This window comes from Rousettus aegyptiacus, unplaced genomic scaffold, assembly GCF_014176215.1.
Source record: "Rousettus aegyptiacus isolate mRouAeg1 unplaced genomic scaffold, mRouAeg1.p scaffold_m13_p_14, whole genome shotgun sequence".
Classification (NCBI taxonomy): domain Eukaryota; kingdom Metazoa; phylum Chordata; class Mammalia; order Chiroptera; family Pteropodidae; genus Rousettus; species Rousettus aegyptiacus.
In genome coordinates this window covers 722,931-744,380 of record NW_023416289.1, presented here as the reverse complement: position 1 = coordinate 744,380, position 21,450 = coordinate 722,931, and the positions used below count along the sequence as shown (strand labels likewise).

The 21,450-nt window shown below is 64.0% G+C and overlaps 1 protein-coding gene and 1 long non-coding RNA gene across 2 annotated transcripts in view; one reads left to right on the top strand and one right to left on the bottom strand.

Moving 5' to 3' along the window:
- TSHZ3 (teashirt zinc finger homeobox 3) overlaps positions 1-14,818 on the bottom strand; it is a 55,005-nt gene extending 40,187 nt beyond the window's left edge. The window contains exon 1 of the mRNA XM_036231208.1: positions 14,773-14,818. Within this exon, the coding sequence (XP_036087101.1) occupies positions 14,773-14,812 (40 nt within the window). The 5' untranslated portion in view covers positions 14,813-14,818. The remainder of the gene's footprint in view (positions 1-14,772) is intronic.
- Positions 14,819-16,890: 2,072 nt separating this feature from the next.
- LOC118611320 lies at positions 16,891-19,924 on the top strand. The gene is made up of 2 exons (XR_004954173.1): positions 16,891-18,075; positions 18,219-19,924. It is a non-coding gene; the product is annotated as an uncharacterized LOC118611320 (long non-coding RNA).
- The last annotated feature ends 1,526 nt before the right edge of the window (positions 19,925-21,450 follow it).

Genomic DNA, 21,450 nt, shown 5'->3' with positions numbered 1-21,450 from the left:
GCCGGGGGCAACAACGAAGTGTGCGCGAAGCTCTCACCATCCCCGTCCTCACCTGGGCGGGGCCTCCGGTCAGAGGACGGAGCCTTCCGATGTGAGGGACGTGGACGAGGATGTCAGGTGCCCCTGAGAAGGAGCCAGGACCGCGACGGGCCCACAGCGACCAGAGGAGCCGGGCTGGGGCCTCAGACAGGCGGCCAGGGGCCCCCTCGCCCCGCCCGCCCACCCTCAGAGCCGGGATGGCGGCCGTCCCCACCCCTGGACCCGGGGGCGGCCCACCACCCCGCACGGCCACCGCCAGGCAGAGCCGTGGCCCAGCGGGCCCAGCAGCTCCCGCTCCGGGGTGTCCACGTTCACCCGCCCAGCGTCCCGGCCACGAACACGCGACAGGCAGAATGTCTGCTGATCTCCCGGCCCGGGCTGCGGCCACAGGGACGGCCCAGCGGGCTCAGGGGCAGACGCTGTGTCCTGGCCCAGGGAGCCGGCCTGTGGCCACCTCTGCCCCGCAGACCCCCGGCCCTCGGCAGCCGTTCCCGGCACCCACGGCCCTGCCGCCCGCCTCGGCCAGGTTTCCGCACCGGCGCGAGTAAGCGCTTGTTTGTGCGGCTGAAAATCCTTACGGCAGAACGCGTCAGGCGACGAGAGATGCCCCCCTTGGAGAACAAGCTCTTGGCTTCCACGGCGACACGCAGGTGACCCCCCCCCCAACCACCTCCACCAGGAGCGGGCTGGGGTGCAGCGAGCCAGCCCACTGCACGGCCTGGTTCTCAGAACCGAGGCCTGGCCGTCCCCGTGGTCCCTGTCCTAGGCCCAGGTGACGGCGGTGACCCTCCTCACTGTCACATGTGGGCCAACACCAGGCTGGAGGGCACTGTGGTCCCAGGCCCTGGGTGGAGCAGGGCAGGGAGCCGGACGCGGCCTGGTGGAAGCCACGAGGACCCCGTCCTCCTCTGCCCAGCGGGCAGCCTTGCCCCCTTCCAACATGTCTCCGTGGGCAGAGGACGGAACCACCGTATCTTGGGTGGTCCAGGTCCTCCGACTGCTCCAAACGTCCTGACCTACAGGCAGTCCGGGGCCGACCCGCATTCTTCACACCCACCACGTGGCCAGCAGGGTGGGGACCGAGCCTGCTCCGAGTCTACGGCAGCCGAACCAGGAAAACCCAAATCGCCGTCCAGTCCTCTGTCCCCGGGGGACCCTGGCAGGCAGATGCATCACTCGGACAGAGCACTCCGACCCCAAGCTGGCGTGGCCTCAGTGCGGCCGAGCCGCGACGGACGACCCGGACGCGGTGGCTGTCCCCGGGCGCAGCCCTTGCGACCCTCGAGACCCAGAGTTACTCCCCTGCCACATATCACGGCCCCGGGACAGACGCTGAGACCTGGCCCAGAGGCGCACTCACAGAACTGCGCCGAGGACGAGCCGGCCCGCCCCGCCCGCCCCCCTCAGACTCGGCCTCTCGTGTCTTGGGTGTCACTGAGGTCGATGCCGGGGTGGCGTGGAGAACAGGAAGTGGGACACCCCAACCACAGCTCCGGAAAACCACCGCGCGAACGTCTCCGGGTGCGGGGACGTTTCCTTCGTCCCGAGGTCCCCGTCTACGGGGGAGGACGTGCCCGTCCGCTCCCACTGACGCTCACCGCGGGTTTTGCGTGAGTTCCAGCCCCGCCGTGGCGCCCGTGGCCTTGGCCTTGCCTTTCCCGGAATCAGGCAGTGTGTCCCGTCCACCACTAACAGGACGGCAGGGAGCAGGGCCGAACCTCACGGGGGCAGCAGGGCCCCGGCCCCTCGGGCTCCCCGAGGCGTCTCGCTGAAGCTCTCTGGCCCCGTGGGGTGCCCGTGGCCTCACTGGCTTCCACGGCACAGCCCCCTGCAGGCCACACACAGGCACCGCTCGGGGTCACATAGGACCTCAGTGACACCTGCTACACCATCAGGGAAAGCCCCGTCGGACTCAAGGGCTCCGGAGGGGACACCCGAGGACCTGAGGGGTGACCTGAAGTCAAAGTTGCCCACGTTCTGGAGGCCAAGATCCGAGTGCGAGCACCCGCCAGCCGCCTGCAAGGGCCACTGTGAGGGGCCGGCCGGCCAGGCGGGGGGCCCCCCCCCCCGCATCGCCATCCTCCTCCTCTGCCCTACGGGGCTCCCCGCACGTGCCGGAGAGGGCAGCGTCACACCCGAGGTGTGCCGGGGACTCCCCTGGGACACACGGCAACGGGTCCCCGCCTCCCGGGTCCCCACCGCCCGGGTCCCCGCTGCCCAAGACCCCACAGCCCGGGTCCCCGCCTCCCGGGTCCCCGCCTCCCGGGTCCCCGCCGCCCGGGTCCCCGCCTCCTGGGTCCCCGCCGCCCGGGTCCCCACAGCCCGGGTCCCCGCCGCCCGGGTCCACACTGCCTGAGTCCCTGAGTCCCTAGTCCCCGCCGCCCGGGTCCCCGCCGCCCGGGTCCCCGCCGCCCGGGTCCCCACCGCCCGGGTCCCCGCTGCCCAAGACCCCACAGCCCGGGTCCCCACCGCCCGGGTCCACACTGCCTGAGTCCCTGAGTCCCTAGTCCCCACCGCCCGGGTCCCCGCCGCCTGGGTCCCCGCCGCCCCGAGCACCCTGAGGGGCGCGGCTCCCAGTGTCCCGGCCAGAGACGGGTGGCTTTCTCCCTCCCCCCGAATCCTAATATTCAGGCCTGTTTCCCTCCTGCTAATTTTAGAAGTCCTGCTATTCTTTGGGAAGAGAACGGTGTGAAAATCAAGCATAGTATCCAAAAATAAAAGAGTGGGTCTGTTTCAGGGCTTGTAGCATATTTAACTGAAACCGACTCCAGCTCTGCCGCTTCCCATCTAGTCTCTAATGCAGTTTCCAATTCTCCGGCATATTTTAGCTTCAGAAAAGGCAAGGATGAACTTCCCAATCTATGAATACTCCCGCGACTGAAATGGGCGCCCAAAGCGATTTCCAGGTTGTAACTGAGGGGTCTCTTCGGAAAGCGTGGCCAGGCTGTGGCTTCGAGCTGGGGCTGTGCCGTGGGGCCACGCGGGTGGACTGCGGGGCTCCCCTCGGGCCCCGGGGCCTGCGCCCAGACAGGTGGAGTGCCACGGCGCTCTGTCCGTGGCCCCTGAAGGTGGACAGCGGGACTTTTCAAGCTTCCTGCCCTCCGTTAAAAACGCAGATTCTCGTAACCTGAGGCATTCAGTCCTTCCGGGCCCCCCACACCATGGAAGGTCTTGGGGTCCAGGCGGGCAGGCCCCTGCCACTCCCGGGGTCTGAGGCTCTCCCACATGAGGGCCGGGGACAGGGCACAGGCCTGGTGCTGCCGTGGCCACCTGGAGACCCCCACCTGCACCTCCTCCAGCCAGGGGAGCCGCAGATTTGTGACAGGAAGTTAGAACTCTGTGTCGAGCCCTTCATGCAAACAATAAATATTACTTCTGCTCAGAATCGGACTTTCTCCGGCATCGTCTTTGAATGTTGAACCTTTTTCAATTAATTAAAACTATGCGCTGCAGAGTGCATATTTTATCAGCCCTCAGCTGCTCAAGTGTCTAGAAAAGACCAGGCAGTTTTTCTTTCTTTCTTTCTTTCTATTTTTTTTTTCCAGGCAACCCAGAGCAAGTACTTGCAAGGGTCATATCTTTTTAATTATCTTTTCTCTCTTTGATTAATTATTCCGTCTGACAATAGCGTGTTTCTAATGCTATTCACCTGCCTTTGATGATTGACAACTTCTCTGTCTGATTCAGAGCAAACAGCTGCTGCCACAATCTCCTAGCAACCGGGGTGTGATGGATGAGCCCCCAAGATGGATGGCTGCAATAAATCATGTCTCCAGCCATAAAACTGAGAAGAGGGGATAAGAAGAAAAGCGAACAAAAAACAAAACAAGGTTTCTTCCCGTGAGTGCACTCAGCGCCTTCCCAATTACACCTGAAGTGGACTTTGCACTGTTAATGGCAAAGTTTTTCTAATCAGTGAAAACGGGACGGTGCCATTTGTATCGAAGGTGTTTACAATTGTTCCTGCAAACTGGCGCTTGTCCTGCAGTCGCCCCCAACGCTCCCCAAGTGCAAGGCGAAGGAGCTAAGTTCTGCTTTCCTCCACGAAGTCTCGGCGAGACGCTTCATGGTCGGACGTGACCGCAGACACCAGCGGAGGGTGAGACCGGATCCTGCCCGTTCGGGGTGGCAGCCGGGCCACGCAGAGTGAGCCCTAAGTCGGCCCGCGCGCAAAGGGTCAGGCTGTCACACTCAAAACACACACGCACACACCGGGCCGCCCGCCTCGGGGGGCGAAGAAGCCTCACTTCCGCCATTCACTTATCGGGGAAAAGTTTGTTCGAGAAGCAGCAAATGTGAACGTCCGGCCATTCCCTAAGTTCTGGATTCTCACTTCTTCATATAAAAAAAATTAGCCCGCGCTAACTTTCTGTCCATCGTCTTTCGAAATGAATGACCGCACTGTAGGTCATACGAGAAGCCCTGAATTTAGTCGGCAGACCCAGATAGTCACGCACATGACAGGCGCCTGACGATGAAGTCTGCACAGTGGGCAGAGGGGGCGGAAGCCAGCAGCTCCGGCCTCCCATGTCCCCCCAGGGCGTCCAGGCCGCAAGGCCGCTCCAGCGGGGGAGGCAGCCGGGGATCACGGGAGCCGGCCGCGTCCCTGAGCACTCCCAGCGGGCAGGGGTGTCCCGGGGAGGAGCTCAGGGTGACTGGCCGCGGGGCCTGGACACGGCTGTCCACAGCGGTCCACAGCGGTCCTGGCGGAGCCCGCTGGGCTGCAGAGGGGACCGAGGCCACTGGGAGCGGGGCAGAAAGCGCAGGACATTGTCTCCTATCTGAAACCTCCGAGGCCGGGAGCCGGCGTCCCTTACCCTCTACCGCCACCAAGCCGGCCGGGTGCTACGGGCGGTTCTGCCGCGCTGGGCCCCTCGGGCACGGAGTTTCTAAGCTCATCACAGAGTTTAGAAAGATCAGGCGAGGGTCCTGGCTTGGCGAAGCACGGCCGTTTGCGTTTAATGCTTCGTACGTGTGGCCTCTGTCGGGGGCGAGGGACAGGGGCGGGGGAGGGTGCCGGCAGCTCCAGCGTGAGCCACAGACGCTCCGTTTCCCCTGCCCCGCGTCTAGGCGGCGTCTTCCATACCGTCAATGAGACGGCCGTGGCCGGCCAGCAGCAGTGAGAACCCAGGGCTAATCGATGGAAACCACACACGCACATGCGCACGCACGCGCACATGCACACACATGTGCACACACATGCACACGCACGCGCATGCACACAGGCACACACATGCACACATACACGTGTGCGCGCACATGCACGCACGTGTACACGCGTGCACACATGTGCGCGCGCACATGCCCTGCCCCGGCTCGCCAGCTCCCAGGTTGCAGGTTTACACGGCAAGTCTAAATAATATTCACAATGATGAATGGCGCCCGACGCCCGGCACCCGCCATCCATCTTTTCTTCGGGAACATCCATCTTCCATAACGTGTGTTTGAGTCATGGGGAGCCAGGAGCCCAGAGATTCGCCCGCGGTGCCCCTCGGCCCAGGGCGCCCGCGCGGTACCTGTCAGCCCCGGGCCGCGTCGCCGTGCCGTGTTCTGTTCATTCTCTACTGAGGCAGCGGGCGGGGGGCGTCGGGCGCCCGCCAGCACCCGCGGGTGACGGGCGGGGCCGCCCCCTCCCAGGCCCGCGCCCGCCGGCCTCTCGCCCTCTCCTCTCGCCGAATGGGCAGCGTGCTCCCGGCCGGCCCGCATGCTGGCAGGGGGGACCGCGCCACAGGCACCGGGCTCCCCGCCCCCTCCCCGCTGTCTGGCCGGGCCCATGTGATAAATGACATGTGTCGTTCTGTCAGGAGGGGGGGGCGGGCCGGTGATGTACGACTCCGCTGGAAAGGAAATCGACGCTTGGCACGACGCGCTCGTCCCCACCAGGATCTGCGCGGAGCTCTGAGATGAATCCTCCGACGTTTCTAGTGCACACTTAGGGCAGGCGAGGGCAGGCCCGGGGAGGGCGCACTTTGGCCTCCCCTGCCCTTCCCACGGCAAAAGCGCCACCGCCGCCGCACGGAGGCCCTGCCACCGGCACCTGCGCAAGGCCACGCTCCCCCGGCTGCCAGAAACGCGGCTCGGGAAGAGAGAGAAAGGAAAGGAACGGAGTGGACGAAGGGTAGACCTCTTATTTATTTATTTTTTTAATGGCAAAGGGCTGACACAAAAGCAAGATAAAAATTAGCATGTTTGAAGTAATCATCCCGCAGCTTGACATCTGCATAGTAAATTTTAAAGGGAAAAAATGTGTCAGACAGCCGCGAGCCGCCGCGCCCCCTTTCATTAGCTCACTGCCAGGGAGGCACCGCTGAACCTCATTACGGCGGGAGGATTTATGAAGCTGAACCCAATGGCAAAGAAAAGGCATCTGTCAATAATTGTAGGGAGCTGCACTCACAGCTTTGAAATCTCATTAGGTATGCAGTTATCAGGCATAAAGATCAAAAACATTACTCAACTCCGACAGAATCTTATGGAGAAGCATTAATTAGCAACAGGCCTACAGTACAAAAAAAAAAAAACACACAGACTTCCTCTCACACCTGCCCAACCCACAAACCTAAAGCAACACTCCCCCTCCCGCCCGAAAAAAAATAATTCCCAGCATCTGAGGCTGATCAGGAACATGAAACGAGAGACAGAGAGGCCCAGAGAGGCGCGGGCGGCGGCGGGCGGGGAGATGCGGCTGAGAAACGCTCGCTCGGCGTGAGGGGAGGAAGGGAACGGGCTGTCAGACTTGAGAAGGACGGCAGCGCTGGCCCTGATCACGGCCGCACAGTTCCCAGGCCTTTCATCATCCTGGCCATCAGACGGGCCAGGCCGGGAGACGCCGAGGGAGAGCCGCCTGCGGGCCGCCGCCCAGCGCCCAGGCCGCCGTGGCCTCACCTGGCAGGCGAGGAGGCCGAGCCCGGCGCCCGGGGCTGCCGTGCCCTCGCTGCCCTGGGCCCCTGCACTAGGCCAGGCCAGCCCACCCCGGGGCCCGGCACCCGCCACCGTCCCCCGCGCGCCCCGCCTCCTCGCACACGCGGTTCCCCCATTTTATCTCTGCGTGTTGCTGATCCATGTTCTTTGTCACTTAAAACACACTGAAAAACAAGATATACACGTGGACCATTCGCGTCCGACCGTCGGGCCGAGCGTGGGTCACGAGGCCACGGGACCTGTGCAGCAGCACACGGGGGAACCCGCCGCCCGGGTTTCCCGCCCCAACACCGCCGCCTTCTGCGGCCACACCGGGCAAGGACACAGGACACAGGTCTGCGAACACCCCGTGCAGGCTGAGCGCTCGGGGTCTCAGGCAAACTCCTCTCATGTCCTGGGTCCCGGGGGGGTGACCGAGGCTTGGGGCGGGGCCCCAAATGCCACTCAGGGTCCTGTCTCACAGGCAGCATCGGCCGACCCCCAGGTGTGCCGCGTGACACTCGGGCGCGGTCCCCGGGCTCCGCCAGGAGCGTGACCATAAAGCATGTCCTCCGCGCTCATTTCCCTGACTGCACCGTTACAGGAAGGTGGCTCCCTCCGGCTCCCCGTGAGCACGTGCTGCCCTGCTCCTGTCCCCCGCCCTCCCCCTGGCTCACACACACTCACGCGCACACACGGCACTTCCCATGACCGCGCGCCACGGTCCCCACCCCGCCGAAACCTGGCCGCGGCCTCCTGCGGCGTTCACCTCCCTCGCCCACAGAAGCGGTGGTCACCTCCTCCTAATTAGCCGCATCCTTAAGGAAGAGGTCATTAGGATTCCCGGGCAACCAGCTTGGACACCCCGCCACGCCAAGGCCCACCCTCCCCGAGGAACGCGTGTCCTCTGGAATATCAATGAACCCGGCCCGAATCAACTGTCACCTACGGCCAAAACTAGTGACGTGCACTTGTCGGCAAAGCAGGCTTGACAGAGGGTTTCGGCAGCGGCGTGACAATAAGGTGTTTATATTTTTTATGTGCTTACCATATTACCTTTATTATGTGTAACATCAAAGTGATTATGGCAATTACATCTAACAGAATTAATTACAGAACTCCCCATCACCCGGGATACATAATGCATTAGAGGTGAGCCCACGGAGCGGCGTCCTGATGCAGGCGCCATTGTTGGCGAGTGCTCCCCGCAGCCGGGCCCACCGGCGGCAGGAAGAGCGGGCCGGGCGGGCCGCGCGGGGGCGCAGGCGGGGAAGGGGGCGCGTTCTCCCCAAAGGAAGCGACGCTTTTGCCTAACTACGTGTGGGCGCGACTGGACCTGTGACATCAAGGCGATTTTTAAGCGTAAATCTTTAAAAGGTGGTTCATCCACACAAAGAGGGGAGCACATGGGGGCAAGACTTACGAGTCTTTACGTATGCAAAACAAATTCACTCAAGGCTTCATTAATATTAATTTAAATTCAAAACCCATTTACATTAAATTGTTCATTAAAAATTGCCTATTTTATGCAACATGCATTTCTCAAAGAACTCAGAGGAAACTGAATACATAGGACTAGATTTAATGATGGGGATGGAAAATCAAAGGTAAACGAATCTGAGTCATTTCACGTCTGTCACCAGACGGGCCTCTGGTCTTCGTGAGGATGGGTTCCAGTTTGGGAACACACACACCTCGGAGTATTCTTTCTGCGACTTGCAAACACGACCTTCTGGTCTACCACAGAGTGGGAGGAACACAAGAGGTGGGTGGAGTGGACAGGGCGGCCACCCCGAAACGGGGCTTGGGGAGAAGGCGGGCTCTGCCCTGGCCCCCGGCTGGACGGGCACTGGCCACGGGGCCTGCGCCCGCCGGCACCCGCCCGCGCCACCTTGCTCCAGAATCGTCTCTCCCCGTCGCCCTGCGCCCCGCGCCCCGCGCGCCTTTCCTCCCGAGGCAAGGGGGCCAGGGGCAGGAGGACCAGACCCCGGGCTTTGGGGCCTTCCCCGTCAAAAACAATCTGAATGCGCCCCGTTCCCCCAGCAGCTGCTGTGGATGAAGAAAACGCAGCCACGGCGAGTAGCATGCGTCCTGGCCGTGTGCATCCGTAATTCATCGCGACGCCCAGACGGACGCGCATCACTGTTCGAGGGCCTCGCCTTTGCACGTCTGAGAGGGTCAGGCGAGGAGCCGGTCGAGAAGTCCAGGTAACGTGACCTTTAGAGAAATGCTCCCCCCAATACATCTCCTGGGCTACTCTTGTTGAAACACTGAAATAATTTACAGAATTGAAAGTAATTAAACCCAAGAAGATAAGTGCTGATCAAATCAAGTGCATGTGCTCGAAACGTCTTCTTTTTCAAATGGGGCTTATAAAATATTCAATATTTGGCCAAGGACACGCTGTGATCTTTCTGGTACAGAGCCCTCAACCCAGAGCCTGACAGGCGCCCAGGTTCGCGGCCACGAGCAGACCCTGCTCCGTCACCGGCCTCTTCCTCACTCTCAGCATGCAGGGCATGGCTCCAGTCACAAACGGCAGCCTGAATTTTCACATCCACGTCCGACACAAATGCTTACAAATGTTGAGACACTGGAGAAAGCTAATGAGTCTATATATCCATTCCTCACAACTCAGGTAAGAATTCTAGCAGGGAGAGGAAAAAAAAAAAAAAAAACACCAAAAAAAAACCAAAAAAAAAACAAGAAACCCATATTCATAGCCACTGTTTGCTAGGATTTAAAAAATTAATTTAATGACTAACTGCAAATACTGGAAACTAGAATTAATCTGTCTGGATTTTTTTAAAGGCTTACAGACATTTAAATGCATGTATCAGGACACTTTATCAACCTAACATAAAATTGTCATCTTATCTTATTATATGACTATTTTATGCATGTGTCAAAGAATTTAAAAATGACTGCCTGTCTATTCAGTCTAATTACAACTGCACATTATCTGTCTAGATGTACCAGTCCATATCATTGTCACGGAACACAATATATTGTATTCACCTTTCATTTTTTAACTTCAGGCAGAGAAACCACAATTTGGAGCATAACTAAAACACACACACACACACACGCACACACGCATGCACACACACATGCGCGCACATGCACACACACGCACGCACACACACGTACACACGCGCGCGCGCACATGCACACACACGCACACGCACACACACGCCCCTGAGCCGTCCGGCTAAGTGACGGCCCTGTCCCCTGCAGTGCACTTCTCTCCGGGGACCGGGGGGAGATGCCACAGGGGTGTTACAAAATGGCTTGGGGACAGCCCGGCTGTCTCAGTACGCTCGCACAGACGGGGAGACACACACCCCAGTTTTCTGGTTTCTGTTCTGTTTTGTTTTGTTTTAACTACAAGACCCAGGCTGCGTGCGTCACGAGCGTCGCCGCGGGCTGCAGGGGGCCGCGTGCGGGGGCTGCGCCCTGCTCGCCGCCGGCGTCCACGTGGCTGTGGAGCACCAGGACGAGGGACCTGACCCTCCCTCCGCTGCTGCCTGAGGCCGGCACACCGGGGACAGGGGAGGCGCAGGCCACGTCCTGGCCCCGGGCCGTCCCAGACCCGGTGGAACCCGGCGGAACCCGGGGCGGAGGGCGGGTCGGGGAGGGCTCCGTTCTGGGGGCCTCGCCTGTGTCCCCGGCCGGGAGCAGTCGCCTCTCGTCCTGACCACTTCGTAAAACCGTCCTCAGTAAAACGAGGGGCCTGCAGACTCGGGGGGCAGCGGTTTGGGGAGGCACGTCAGTCCCTGATGGGCTCGCTGCTGCTTTAGGAGACGCTCAAGGCAAAACCGAGAACAAAATGACAACGCCGGCCCTTCACGCGCGAGCGTGGCCCTGGAGGGCGCTGAAGCCCCGACTGGCAGTTGTTGAGGTGGGGGGGCGGTGCGGCAGATTCTGGAAGGTTCTCTCCCCTGCGTGGGCGTCTGGGGAAGAGCCTCGCCTCCCCTCTGGCACTTCTGATTTTCCCCTTCCCACGCGCCCCCCCCCCCATGGTCCTGTCTGGAATCCACATTGTTCCTGTCATTTTGCAGGAAGGGGGGTGACCTGACCGAGCACCGAGCTCAGTCGGTGGTGGCTTTGCTACGGCAGAGGCTGCCCGAGCAGAGCGGGGACGCGCGGCAGGTTTGAGAGCAAACGGGTCCCCAAGGCCGAGGCCGTGCCGCCCTCCCGAGGCCCCCACGAGCTGCCCGGCGGGGGGACGCGGCTCCGGGGGGCGTGGGCAGCCGGCCCGGCCACCGCCAGGTGCGCGCCCACGTCTGCTGGCAACAGTGGCCCCTACGCCTCGCCGCGGCACGTCCTGGTCCCTGCCTGTCCCAGCAGCAGCGCCTAAGGGGTCCAGACCCCTTTTACAAAAGTCAAGATGGGATGGGGACACCTAGGGACCCCGGGAAGAGTCTCCCCTTCGAGGAGTCAGGCTCTGAAGGCCAGCGGCCCGGTGCTCATTGAGGGCTTTTCTCTTAAGTTTAAGCAACGGCTTTTTATTTTGCATTTTCCTCCAGAAAATGAATCACAGTGGACAAAATGGTACCTGCTGTTAAGTGCTGCTGATTTTTTTCTGGTATTTTTCAACAAATACTTGTTTAAAGACAAACGCTACGCACATGAAAGAGCCGGGTGCGGCAAGGGGTGAGGGTCACACTGCCTGGGGGACGCTGCCCCCGGCCTGCTCTGGCCCGCCGGCGGCTCCTCAAGCCTCCGGGGCAGCGACACCTGTCCTGTCCAGCACACGTGGCCCTCAGAACGACGTCGAGCCAGGCATAACTGCCGTCAAAGAACGGAAGACCCCGAAGTCCAGCAGCTCGGCCGTCCGGCTGCCGGGGCCGGCACGGCCTTCGGGGACCGGGCCTCCGTCTGGCCCTGGTCGAAGCCGCACCTGTGCGGCGCGGGCACCCCGCCCCGGCTCTTGGGCCCCGGCAGTTGCTGTGCTCCCCTGGACCATTAAGGGGGCCCTAATTCCTATGACATGGTTATCCAGGTACCAAAGCCCATTTGTCACCTGCAGCAGAAAATTGAGTTAATGCACAACTAAAGGCAGCCAGGACTGTGTAATATCAACTTGATTACATCAAACTAGCTGCAAACCTAATTCCGCTGGATGACACTGCGTCGAGCTTGTCATCTCCAATCATTAAAGCTGTCAGGAATCCATCAGGTTTACAGCTAATTAGGTGAACACTAATGAAGCTGGCAAAACAACTTTTCTTTTTTTATGGCTGAGCGGACCTTTCAGTTTAGAGGCGGAAGAACTCTCCAGCACTCCGGGGTTGCCGGGCCTGGGTCTCGGGCCCAGTCAGGGCCCCCCTGCCCCCTCCCACCCGCCATCAGTACAAAGCAGTCAATCTGTCGTCACACCCAGGACACGGGAAAGCAGACGTGGACCTTGTCACTTGCAGCCGTGAGAACCAGGAAGAGGGGAAAAGGATGGCAAGTTTCTTGTCCATACAAACAGAGAGACAGACGGACCCACAGACAGACTCCTACGGCTCACGCGCTGGCCTGTGCGCACTGATCGCCACCTCGACGTGGAGGTTTCCCCTCCACAGAGTGAGTCACCCCTCGGACGCCCCCCGCCGCCACACGTCCATTAGGCAGCGGCTTTCTGATAAAGCGAATCCGAAACCAGGGAGTCGGGAAGAAAGCACTCACGCTGCCAACTTCTGATTGACCATTAAGCTATTGATGAATGTGCCTGTCAGGAGAGAGACAATTAAATCAAATATGAAACAAAGTCGTTTTGACGGGTCATTTTGATAGAGCAAAACCATTCATGCTTCCATCTCCTATTAGTCCTGCAGTCAAGTTCTTACATAATGAATATTTCTTAACTGACCTGAGATTTCCTGGTTGGCTTTCTAAAAGGTGCAAAAAGGTTAGTGACCAGGTTGCTTAGGAAAAAGAAAAACAAAAAAACCAACGGTACATTTCCTCCTTATCTAATATTTTTAGCAGAAAGTTATCAAATAAGAGTGTCGGATTGGCAAGGTGAGAGGGAGATGAACCAGCCGTGGCGAGCATTCCGAACCAAACGCAAAGATGTGATCGCATATGGCTCGTCTGAGGCACGCAGGCACCTTAAAATGTGCATCCAAAAAGAACAGGGAGGATTTCGAAGACTGGAAGAAGCCCAAGACACTCCTACCGCCCAAGTTGGGAAGGACTCCTCCAAACTTTTCGAGGTTATCTGGGGTAGAGAAGCTCTTTCTGGAGCCTGGAATTCAGAGCAGAAAGCGGCCTGGGTGAGGACCGTCGGTCGGCAGGTGACCTGAGGGGCGGCCCCTCCCTCCGGCCAGTCCTGGGATGCTCGAACTTTCTACATTTGGGTGACACTGAGCACAGAGAGCAAAACCTGCGGTTTACACCCCGGACCAAGCCTGCTTTCTTCCAAGGCTTCCAGAGGCACTAGCAGAGAGGGGGCTGGGAGCAGAGCTCTGCTCGCTGTGCCCCCCGCGAGGGGCCTGGGTGCAGGGTGCAGCCTGTGTGAGCCCCCCGACCGGAAGACAGATGGATGAGAACGGCAGCCCCGTGCCCCCGCAGGCACGTGGGGACACGGCGCTCCCACCCAAGGGCACCGGGCAACGTCCTGACCCTGCCGCTCGCCCTCCCGGCCTCCGCCAAAGAAACAGAACGGAACAGAAGAGAAGAGGGAAGAGAGAAATGTCCGCTCAACACTCTCTCGCGGGCGGCATCGGCACCTGGGCACATCTGGGTGCCACTCGCACCGCCACACGCCCCGTCTACGTGTGGTCCTCGCCGCCGTGTGCCCCAAATCCCCAAGTCGCAGCGGCAGGGCCCTGGTGACGTCACAGAGCTTGGCCTCAGCATCGCCAGTGATTTATTGATGTTTATTGGGGATGAATAGATCAAAGACAGCAGCATGACAGGCGATCAATCAGTCATCAAATCAAGGGTGGCCAAGGGCCAGCACCCCCTCTTCCAGGCAACATGCCCCCAACTGACATTGTTGCAAAATGATGTTATGTGTGTGGGTTTTGTTTTGTTTTCAATGAAGCTTTTCCCAGAAAAGAAAAAAAATCAGCTTATTTGTAACAGGAGTTGACATTCCCGGCAAAAAAAAAAGAAAAAAAAGAAAGAAAGAAAAAAGAAAAAGAAAAAAAAAGAAAAGAAAAAGGGGGAAAAAGGGGGAAAAGGGGAAAAAGTACTCCGACACGTCCCAGAACTAAGTGCGAGGAGGAGACGCGGGTGGGCACAAGGGGTGACCCGCCGGGTGCGGGCGCCGGCATGCGACACGACCTGACAGTCATCTGACAATACCCAGACCCCGAGCGCTCCGGCTGCCACCGCTGGGCCCGGTTTGGGCCCAGCGAACGAGGACTCCACCGCATTATCAGTCGGGTGGCTGAAGGGGACCGCTCGCTCGCTCGCTCTCAGGCCAACACACCGGGCAGCCCCCCGCTGACCGGCCGCGGGAGGACACGGACGGTGTCCCGGGGAACTCAGGTGACCCCGCCTGCCCCCCCACGGAAGCACCCAGACGCGGGCTGGTTCCCATCCCCTCCGCGGCCACGGGGCCGAGGGCGCGGGGAGCAGCCCGGCCCGGGGCGCCCGGGGCCCGAAGTGGGCGCAAGCGGGAAGGGGCCGGAGCGCGGCTGGCGTCCGGGGGCGCGGGGTCCGCGAGGCGGGCGCACGCACCGCAGAGGGAGCGGCGACGAGCCCGCGCCCGGAGTTTCTCCGCTCGGGCGCCGGAGCCAGGCGCGGAGCAGGACGCGAGCGGGGTGGCCGCCGGCGCGAGGCCGGGGCGCGGGGAGAAGGGGCAGGGGAGGCAGGGCGGCGGGCGGCTCGTACCTGCTGCGCGCCGGGGCGCCTGCTGCTTCCTCCTCGGCATGATGCTCGTCCGGCGACTGCCGCCGCCGCCGCGCCGGCTGCGGAGGGCGGGAGGGGCGGCGGGCCGCGGGGGGCGAGGCGGGCCGGCTCGCAGCCTCCCCCCGAGAGCGGCCGCCCGCAGGATGCTGCTGCGCCCCGGCTCTCCGCGTCCCCCCCTCTCCGCCGCGATCCCCGAACGTGCGGAGGGAAGAAGGAGGGCGGGCAGGGGAGGCGCGGGAGGGAGGAGCGGGGGGGGGGGGGGGCGCTGCCGGCGGAATGGGAAGTTTGACAAATCGCTCCAGAGGCCGGAGGAGGAGGGGGCGGGGAGGAGCGGCGGCCCTGCCCCCCCCCGCCCGGTCCCCAGACGCGGTGCTCGGGGTTCGGGGCCGGGGGGTGGGGAGAGGGGAGGCGGCGGACCGCGGGCTGGGAGGGGGAGCGCGCGAGCGGCCCCGGCCGGGGGTCACGGCACCGGGGGGCGCGCCGCCGCCGCCGCCGCGGCCCGGGGCTCAGCGGTCCAGTCTTCTGCCCGCGGCGCGGCTGGAGCGGCGGCGTCGGCAACAGGCAAGCTTAAAGGAAAAGGAGATGATCGTGTCACCCGCCCGCCCGCGGGGCGCCGCGCCCCCGCTCCCGGCCCCGGGCTTGCCGGGGACCCCCGCCCAGTCCGGGGAGCGGGTGCCGCCCCTCCGCCTCCGCCCTGTGCGCGCACGCGGGGGCGCGGCGCCGGCCAGGCCGATCCCGTCCCGGGGCGCTCGCTTCCCCCGCCTCCCACAGCCTCGCCCCCCCCCTGCGGCCCCGCCCCGGCCGCACCCCTCCGCGCCCGCCGCGCCCAGAGCCCCCGGCTCCGTCCAGGACCCGGGCCTGCGACCCAGGGGAGGCCCTGGCCGCGGGCGGAGGGCGCCCTCAGGGAGGAGGCTGCGGGCCGGAGTGGGCGGGGGCCGCTCTCAGACCGCGAGCCACCCGGCTCCTCCCCCGGGACCCGCCGCCGCCACTTCCCCCAATTTTGTTTCCTCGGCAAACTTTCCCGGGCCCGTGCCGGGGGTCGCCGTGGGAGGGGTGCCTGCAAGTTTCCTCTCGAACGGGAAGATCGCGGTGCCCCGCCGCGCCCCCTGCCCCTGGCGCCCATGGGTCCGCGGGCGGGACGGGGCTTGGGAGAGGCACTCCGGCTCCGCGGCCCCTCCCCCTCCCCGGGGCGCCCCCCGAGAGGGCCACCGCGCCCGGCACCCCGCCTGCCGGCAGTCCCGAGCGAAAGAAATTGATTATTGACTGGATGATCGGGGTCGCCTGGGCGCCCAGCGGGCCGGGCCGCGGGCCGCGCACCGGGGGAGCCGGCGGGGCTGCGGCGGCAGCGAGGCGCGCAGGCTCACTCACGGGAGGGCCAGCTTCCCGGGACGACCCCCGGGCGGCGGCGGCGGCGGCGGAGCGGGAGCCGGGGCGGCGCGGGCGGCGGCGCATCGATGCGCTGCGGGCTCGATTGCGTCTCCCTGGGCAGCTCGCGGGCCGGGAACGGGGCGGCCGCGGCGGGGCCGGCTCCGGGCGCTGCCGGGCGGCGGGGGCAGGGGCGGCCGCCGGGCCGTGGGTCCCCGAGGCGGCTCTGCGTCCACGCGCACGGGCCGGGGTGCCAGGCGCCCCTGGGCCGGCGTCCGGCAGCGCGGGCGAGGCCGCAGCCCGCGCCCTGGGGCTGGCGCTGGCCGCCCGAGCGCCCCGGGGCCGCGGGCGCGCCGCCTCCCGCCTGCCTTTTGCCTTCTTGCTTTTCTCACGTTTCCTTTTTAGTCTCTTTCTCCCTCTTCTTCCGCCCCCCTCCGCCTCGTTTTTCCTTTGTGACTGTTTTCGCAAGTTTGTTTTCAAAGTTCACGGGCTGGCTTGCTTTCCCCGTACCCCGGGGCACCGCGCGCTCACCCTGACGGCGAGACCGGCCTCGCTCGCGCCCACGCCGCGGGCCGGGGCGCGGTCCCGACGCCGGCCGCCTGCGGAGCCGCCGCGGGCGCCGTGGCGAGCGGCAGCGCTCGGCGAGGCGGGGCGCGCGGCCGGGCCGGCGGCGCGGAGTCCGCCAGCTGCGGCGGCCCGGGCTCGGCCGCGCGGGGCGGACTCGGGGGCGGAGCGCGGCGGCCTCGGCGGCCGGAGCCGCTGCCCCTCCGGGCCGGGGCGACGCGGCCGCAGGGCGTGAAACGCTTCTTGCGAACGAGGAAACGGTGAGTTGGTGGCGCCATCCGCGGCCTCCCGGGTCCGGTCGCATTGCTGGGCGCCCCCGGCCGGGAGGAGGGTGGGCGCCGCGCGAGGTCAGCTCCTGCCCGCCCCTGCTCGCCTCCCCGGGCTCGGCGCCCACCCCGGCGCACCGCCGGTGGCGTGTACGGTGCGCCGGGCGCCACGCACGGAAGGCAGAGAGTTTCGCCCGGATTCGTGCTTCCACCCCCTTCCCTTCCCCGAGCCGCTGCCCAGACCCCCGTTCCCTGCTCCTCCCCCGCCGGCAGCGGCCTGAGCCCGGTCCCTGTGCCGCCCGCAGCCACCGTCCGGTCGCGGCCTCGCCCTTCCCCCGCCCCGGCGCCGCGCGCCGCGCGATCCGCCCTAACATCTGTCCGTCCAGCCCTTGGTGCATCCATCAGTGTCACCGAGCTGCACATCGCGGCGACAGCCCGTCACGCACAACGCGGGCTCTGCGGAGGCGCACCGCCACCGCGCTGCCTCGCCGGCCCCCGTTCGGCACAGCCGGGCGCCCTGATCTCGGTGCCCTTTTAACCCCAGCACCCCTTTACCCATCGGGACCTCAAAACTGACTACTTTGCCAACCATTCTAAGGATGAGGCAGATGAGGGGAACAGCGTCAACCTAGCCCTTGCCTGCCACCAAGCTCTCTCTCCTTTACCGTTGACTGGGTGGGGCGTTGGCCAGAAATGGGGGGGGGTGAGGCTTCCCAAACGCACCCCCAACACAGTGTCAACCCGGAAGCTACCTGAACACACGCGCTTACACCCGCCGCACCTGGGCCCAGCCTGGGGCTGTCGACGTCCCTGGCCAGATTTTAGCCAAAAGTCGCAAGCTAAAACTTTGCCAGGCCCCGCCTGCCTGGCTGCTGTGTGACAAGGCCTGACAGGACTGACGGGGGATGGGGAACCACTGTCCCGGTGAGAAACACGGGCTCGATGGCGCGGTGTCCGGGGGCAGCACGTCTGTGAGTCGCACGTCGTTTGCGGAGAGAACGGATGCGCCATGTGGTTGAGGAGCGGGCCTGGCGGGGCTCTGCGGCGCCATGCTCCCGAGCGCGCGCCGCGGCTGTGGCTACGGTGACAGGTGACGTCTTTGCCTTCGCTTCTTGCCCCCAACACCCCTCCCCCGCCCAGCCCTCGCACTGTCCGAAGGACAGACATCACCTTTGTCCCTGATCAGTGTGACAAGGCCAAATGGCCTTTCTTCACCCCCCTCCCCCACTGCAGGAGAAGGGCGCACGCGGGGCGCAGACGTCCGCGGGTCGGCTGGACCTGGCACCTCACCGGACTTCCCCCCACCGCAAGTGCCCGGTGCGGCGCGCGGGAATCACGCCCTCCGGGGCAGCTGAACCGTGGGCTTAAGCCACAGAGACTGTGGCTTCTGCGCGCCAGCAGGGACCCAGGAGGAGCTCTCCGCCAGCGCCGAGGTCCGCGCGGGCTGCGGAGGCCGGAGCCAGCTCTTTCGCGCGAAGGAGGGAGCGGCGCTCCGCGTGCGGGCCTGGCGCACCTCGGCCCGCGGCCGCACAGCTCTCGCGCCGGACCGGGGGCCGGAGGGGCCGGCACCCGCGGCGGGGCTGCGACTCCGTTCTAGACGCGCTGCCCAGAGCCCCTTCCAACAGCTGCAGGGCGTCGCGGGGCCCTGCGAAAAGCAGCCGCAGCTGCGGCGCCCGCGCGAGCACCTGCTCACTTCCCGGGGCGCCAGGAGCGCGCACAGCGAGCACCGGGGTTGGGCAGCGGCCCCCGCCGGGGAGGTGCCGCGTTTCTGGGATAGTTTTTTGGAGCCTGAAAAATAAAAGGAAACGTAAGGTGAAGGGCAGAGAAGCAGCTCAAGGAAGCCCAGTGGCAACGGCCCCTGCGGCCAGGGGCTCACCCGTGCCCAGGTGACACAGTTTAGGGCCCAGAAAATTCTCAGGGGCAGTGAAGACCACTCCCGGGCCCCCAGGTTGCTCATGGGGCCCGCTGGCGCCCCACGCCTCTGTGGTGGGCGCTGAGCCCTGTCCAGGACGGCGCGCCCATGTGCTGCTCCTTCAGGTCAGGGGGCTGGAAATCTGACTCCAGCTCTCTGAACTCGGGGAGCCAGGCGCCGCCCTTCCTTGGGACCCCTGGGAGTGCCTGCCCATGGCCAACCTGAGCCCCACCTGGTCGAGTTCTCAAGGAAAAGACAAGTCAAAGGCAGGCATGGCTGCTCCGGGGCGGCGGGGCAGGGAACCGCCGCCAGGGCCCTGTGGGAGGCGGGGAGTTGGCGCTGGGATGGAGACGCCCAGGTGGGGTTCACGGTGCTAGTGAGGCCAGCAGGTGACAGTCCGCTTGAGCCGAACTACGCTGAAGTGCGTCCTGGTTTGGAGTGGCCAGTGCGGGAGGCCAGGTCGTGAAGAACGAAGGCTGCGGGGAGCCACCCACCTTGGGAACCCCGGGGGGGTCCCTAAGCCCACATTCTGAGAGCTCTTCCCCCTCGAGTGAGGCACAAGCCCCCTCGGAGGGACAGGACGCACTGGGGAGTCCACTCCCGAGCCTGCGCTCCATGTCAAGGTGCGAGGGCGCCTGGCCTGGCCGTGCGATTCGGGGGAGTCCAGGGTCAGCTCCATAATGCCAGGAGGGGCAGCACCAAGCACTCTCTGCCGGCACCCGCCCGGGTCGCAGCAAGGTCCTGCTCACACCCCCGGTGGCGCCGGGCGGGAGGAGACGCCCTGGCTCAGGCCGCCTTGCTGCAACCCCGCACCCCACACCTCAGCGGGCAATGGGGCCGCGGGTATTCACCCTGCCCAAGCGCTTAAGCCTCGGAGCGTGGGCCGAGCCGTTGCCAAGCGGGAAACTGTTTGCTGAAAGCACATTCCCGTTTCTGGTAGCTTTGTTTTAACGAACTAGATATTTTGTCTGTAAATTCTCCCAAGAACTTTTACAGCTGGACGTGAAATAAACTTTCAGAAATCGGAGCCATGTATGAGTGCCACTTCTGTAGGGCCTCTGGGGGGTACATCATCAGGGCCCCTGGCTGTGAGCTGGGCTCAGGGGCAACTCTCTGCGAAGACTACCCTGGGCCGAGGTCGGGAATGGGTGTCGGGAGGTGCAAGCGCCGCCCCACCCCAGCACGTGGTGGGGGGAGGGGGCAGGTGGTGGGGGAGGGGGCAGGTGCTGCCAGGCTTCCCGCCTGCTGTGAATTTCTCCAGCCAAAGCGCAGAGGTTGGCCCAGCTTCACCAGCCACGTTCGCTGCCCACCTGGCCTTGCCCCCTGGAACCACTCGACTCAAAGGCAGAACCCAGCGGCCTTGGGGCCAGCCGCATGCCCGGGTCGCTGGGGCCGGCACCGAGCTGAGTGTGACTGGCATGAGCAACTCAGGCCGGAAGCTGGCCGGTCGGGCCCCCAGGAAGCCAACGCCAGGAGGTTCCCTCCTGGAGGCCTCGGGGCGAACAAACCGCACACCTAACAGGGAGGGAGGGGGGACCGCGGTTGGGCTGCTCGGCGCCCACCTCCCGACCGGCTTCCCGGGCGCTGGACTTCCCGCCCCGCCCCCGCTCTCCTGACTCCGGGCCCAGACGCGCTCGTCTGTCTCCCGTACTCCTCTGTCAAGCTCAATCATTCACCGAACTTTCCAAAGAACTTCGTAGGGAGACTGAAGATTAAGCAAGGAAAACAACAAGCCTTTGTGTGCCGGGCCGGAGCGCGGACGCGCGCCCGAAGTCCACCTGGGAGCCGCTACTGGCCGATGCCCTTTTGTGGAGCCTCATGGCGCCTCGGCCGCGGGGCGCGCCGCCCCAACTACTGGAACAGCAAGGCGTGGTTGCCACTCTGGGCGAAGTTGGTTCCTGGGGGCCATTTGGGCAGAGCCTTAGACAGAAACCCCAAACCCAAAAACACAGAAGCCGCAGGGGCGCCGGGTCCCCTGCTGCGGCTGGGAGGCAGGGAGGGGTGCCCGGCGCCGGCGCGGGACGAGTCCGCGCAGGGGCGGCCCGGGGGCGCGCGCAGGGAGCGGGAGGAGGTCGTGGAACACCCGCAGCCCCGTCCCTGGCGGCCCCGCCGACCAGCCAGGGGGTCTGCAGGACAGGGAGGACCTCGTTCCCCTTCCCCACCTCGCTCTCCCTGTCTCCTGCACGCTGCGGTTTTGCGTTTGACCCTGAATTTCCAAAGGGGCAAGACCAAGCACAGTGCTCACTGGGGCCAGAATGAGAGGACACTGGGCTGGCAGCTCGTTCTTTCTCAGGCATTTCTTGAAACTTGGTGCCTGACACTGCTATTTCCGGATCAGGGGAGCTGGGGCTCGTGGCGACACGGTGGTCAGAGGGTCACACCCTCCGGGTGCAGACGCCTCTGGTCTCGCAGGTTTGGATGATCTCGAGTTTTTCCTCCTCCGCCCGGGATCTTCCTTCTCGGCCACCGACTTCCTTCCTCCCTGCAACTCTCTCTGATTTCTCATTGTCTTTGCTATCATCCCCCCTCGACCTCCATACGAATTCACAAAGG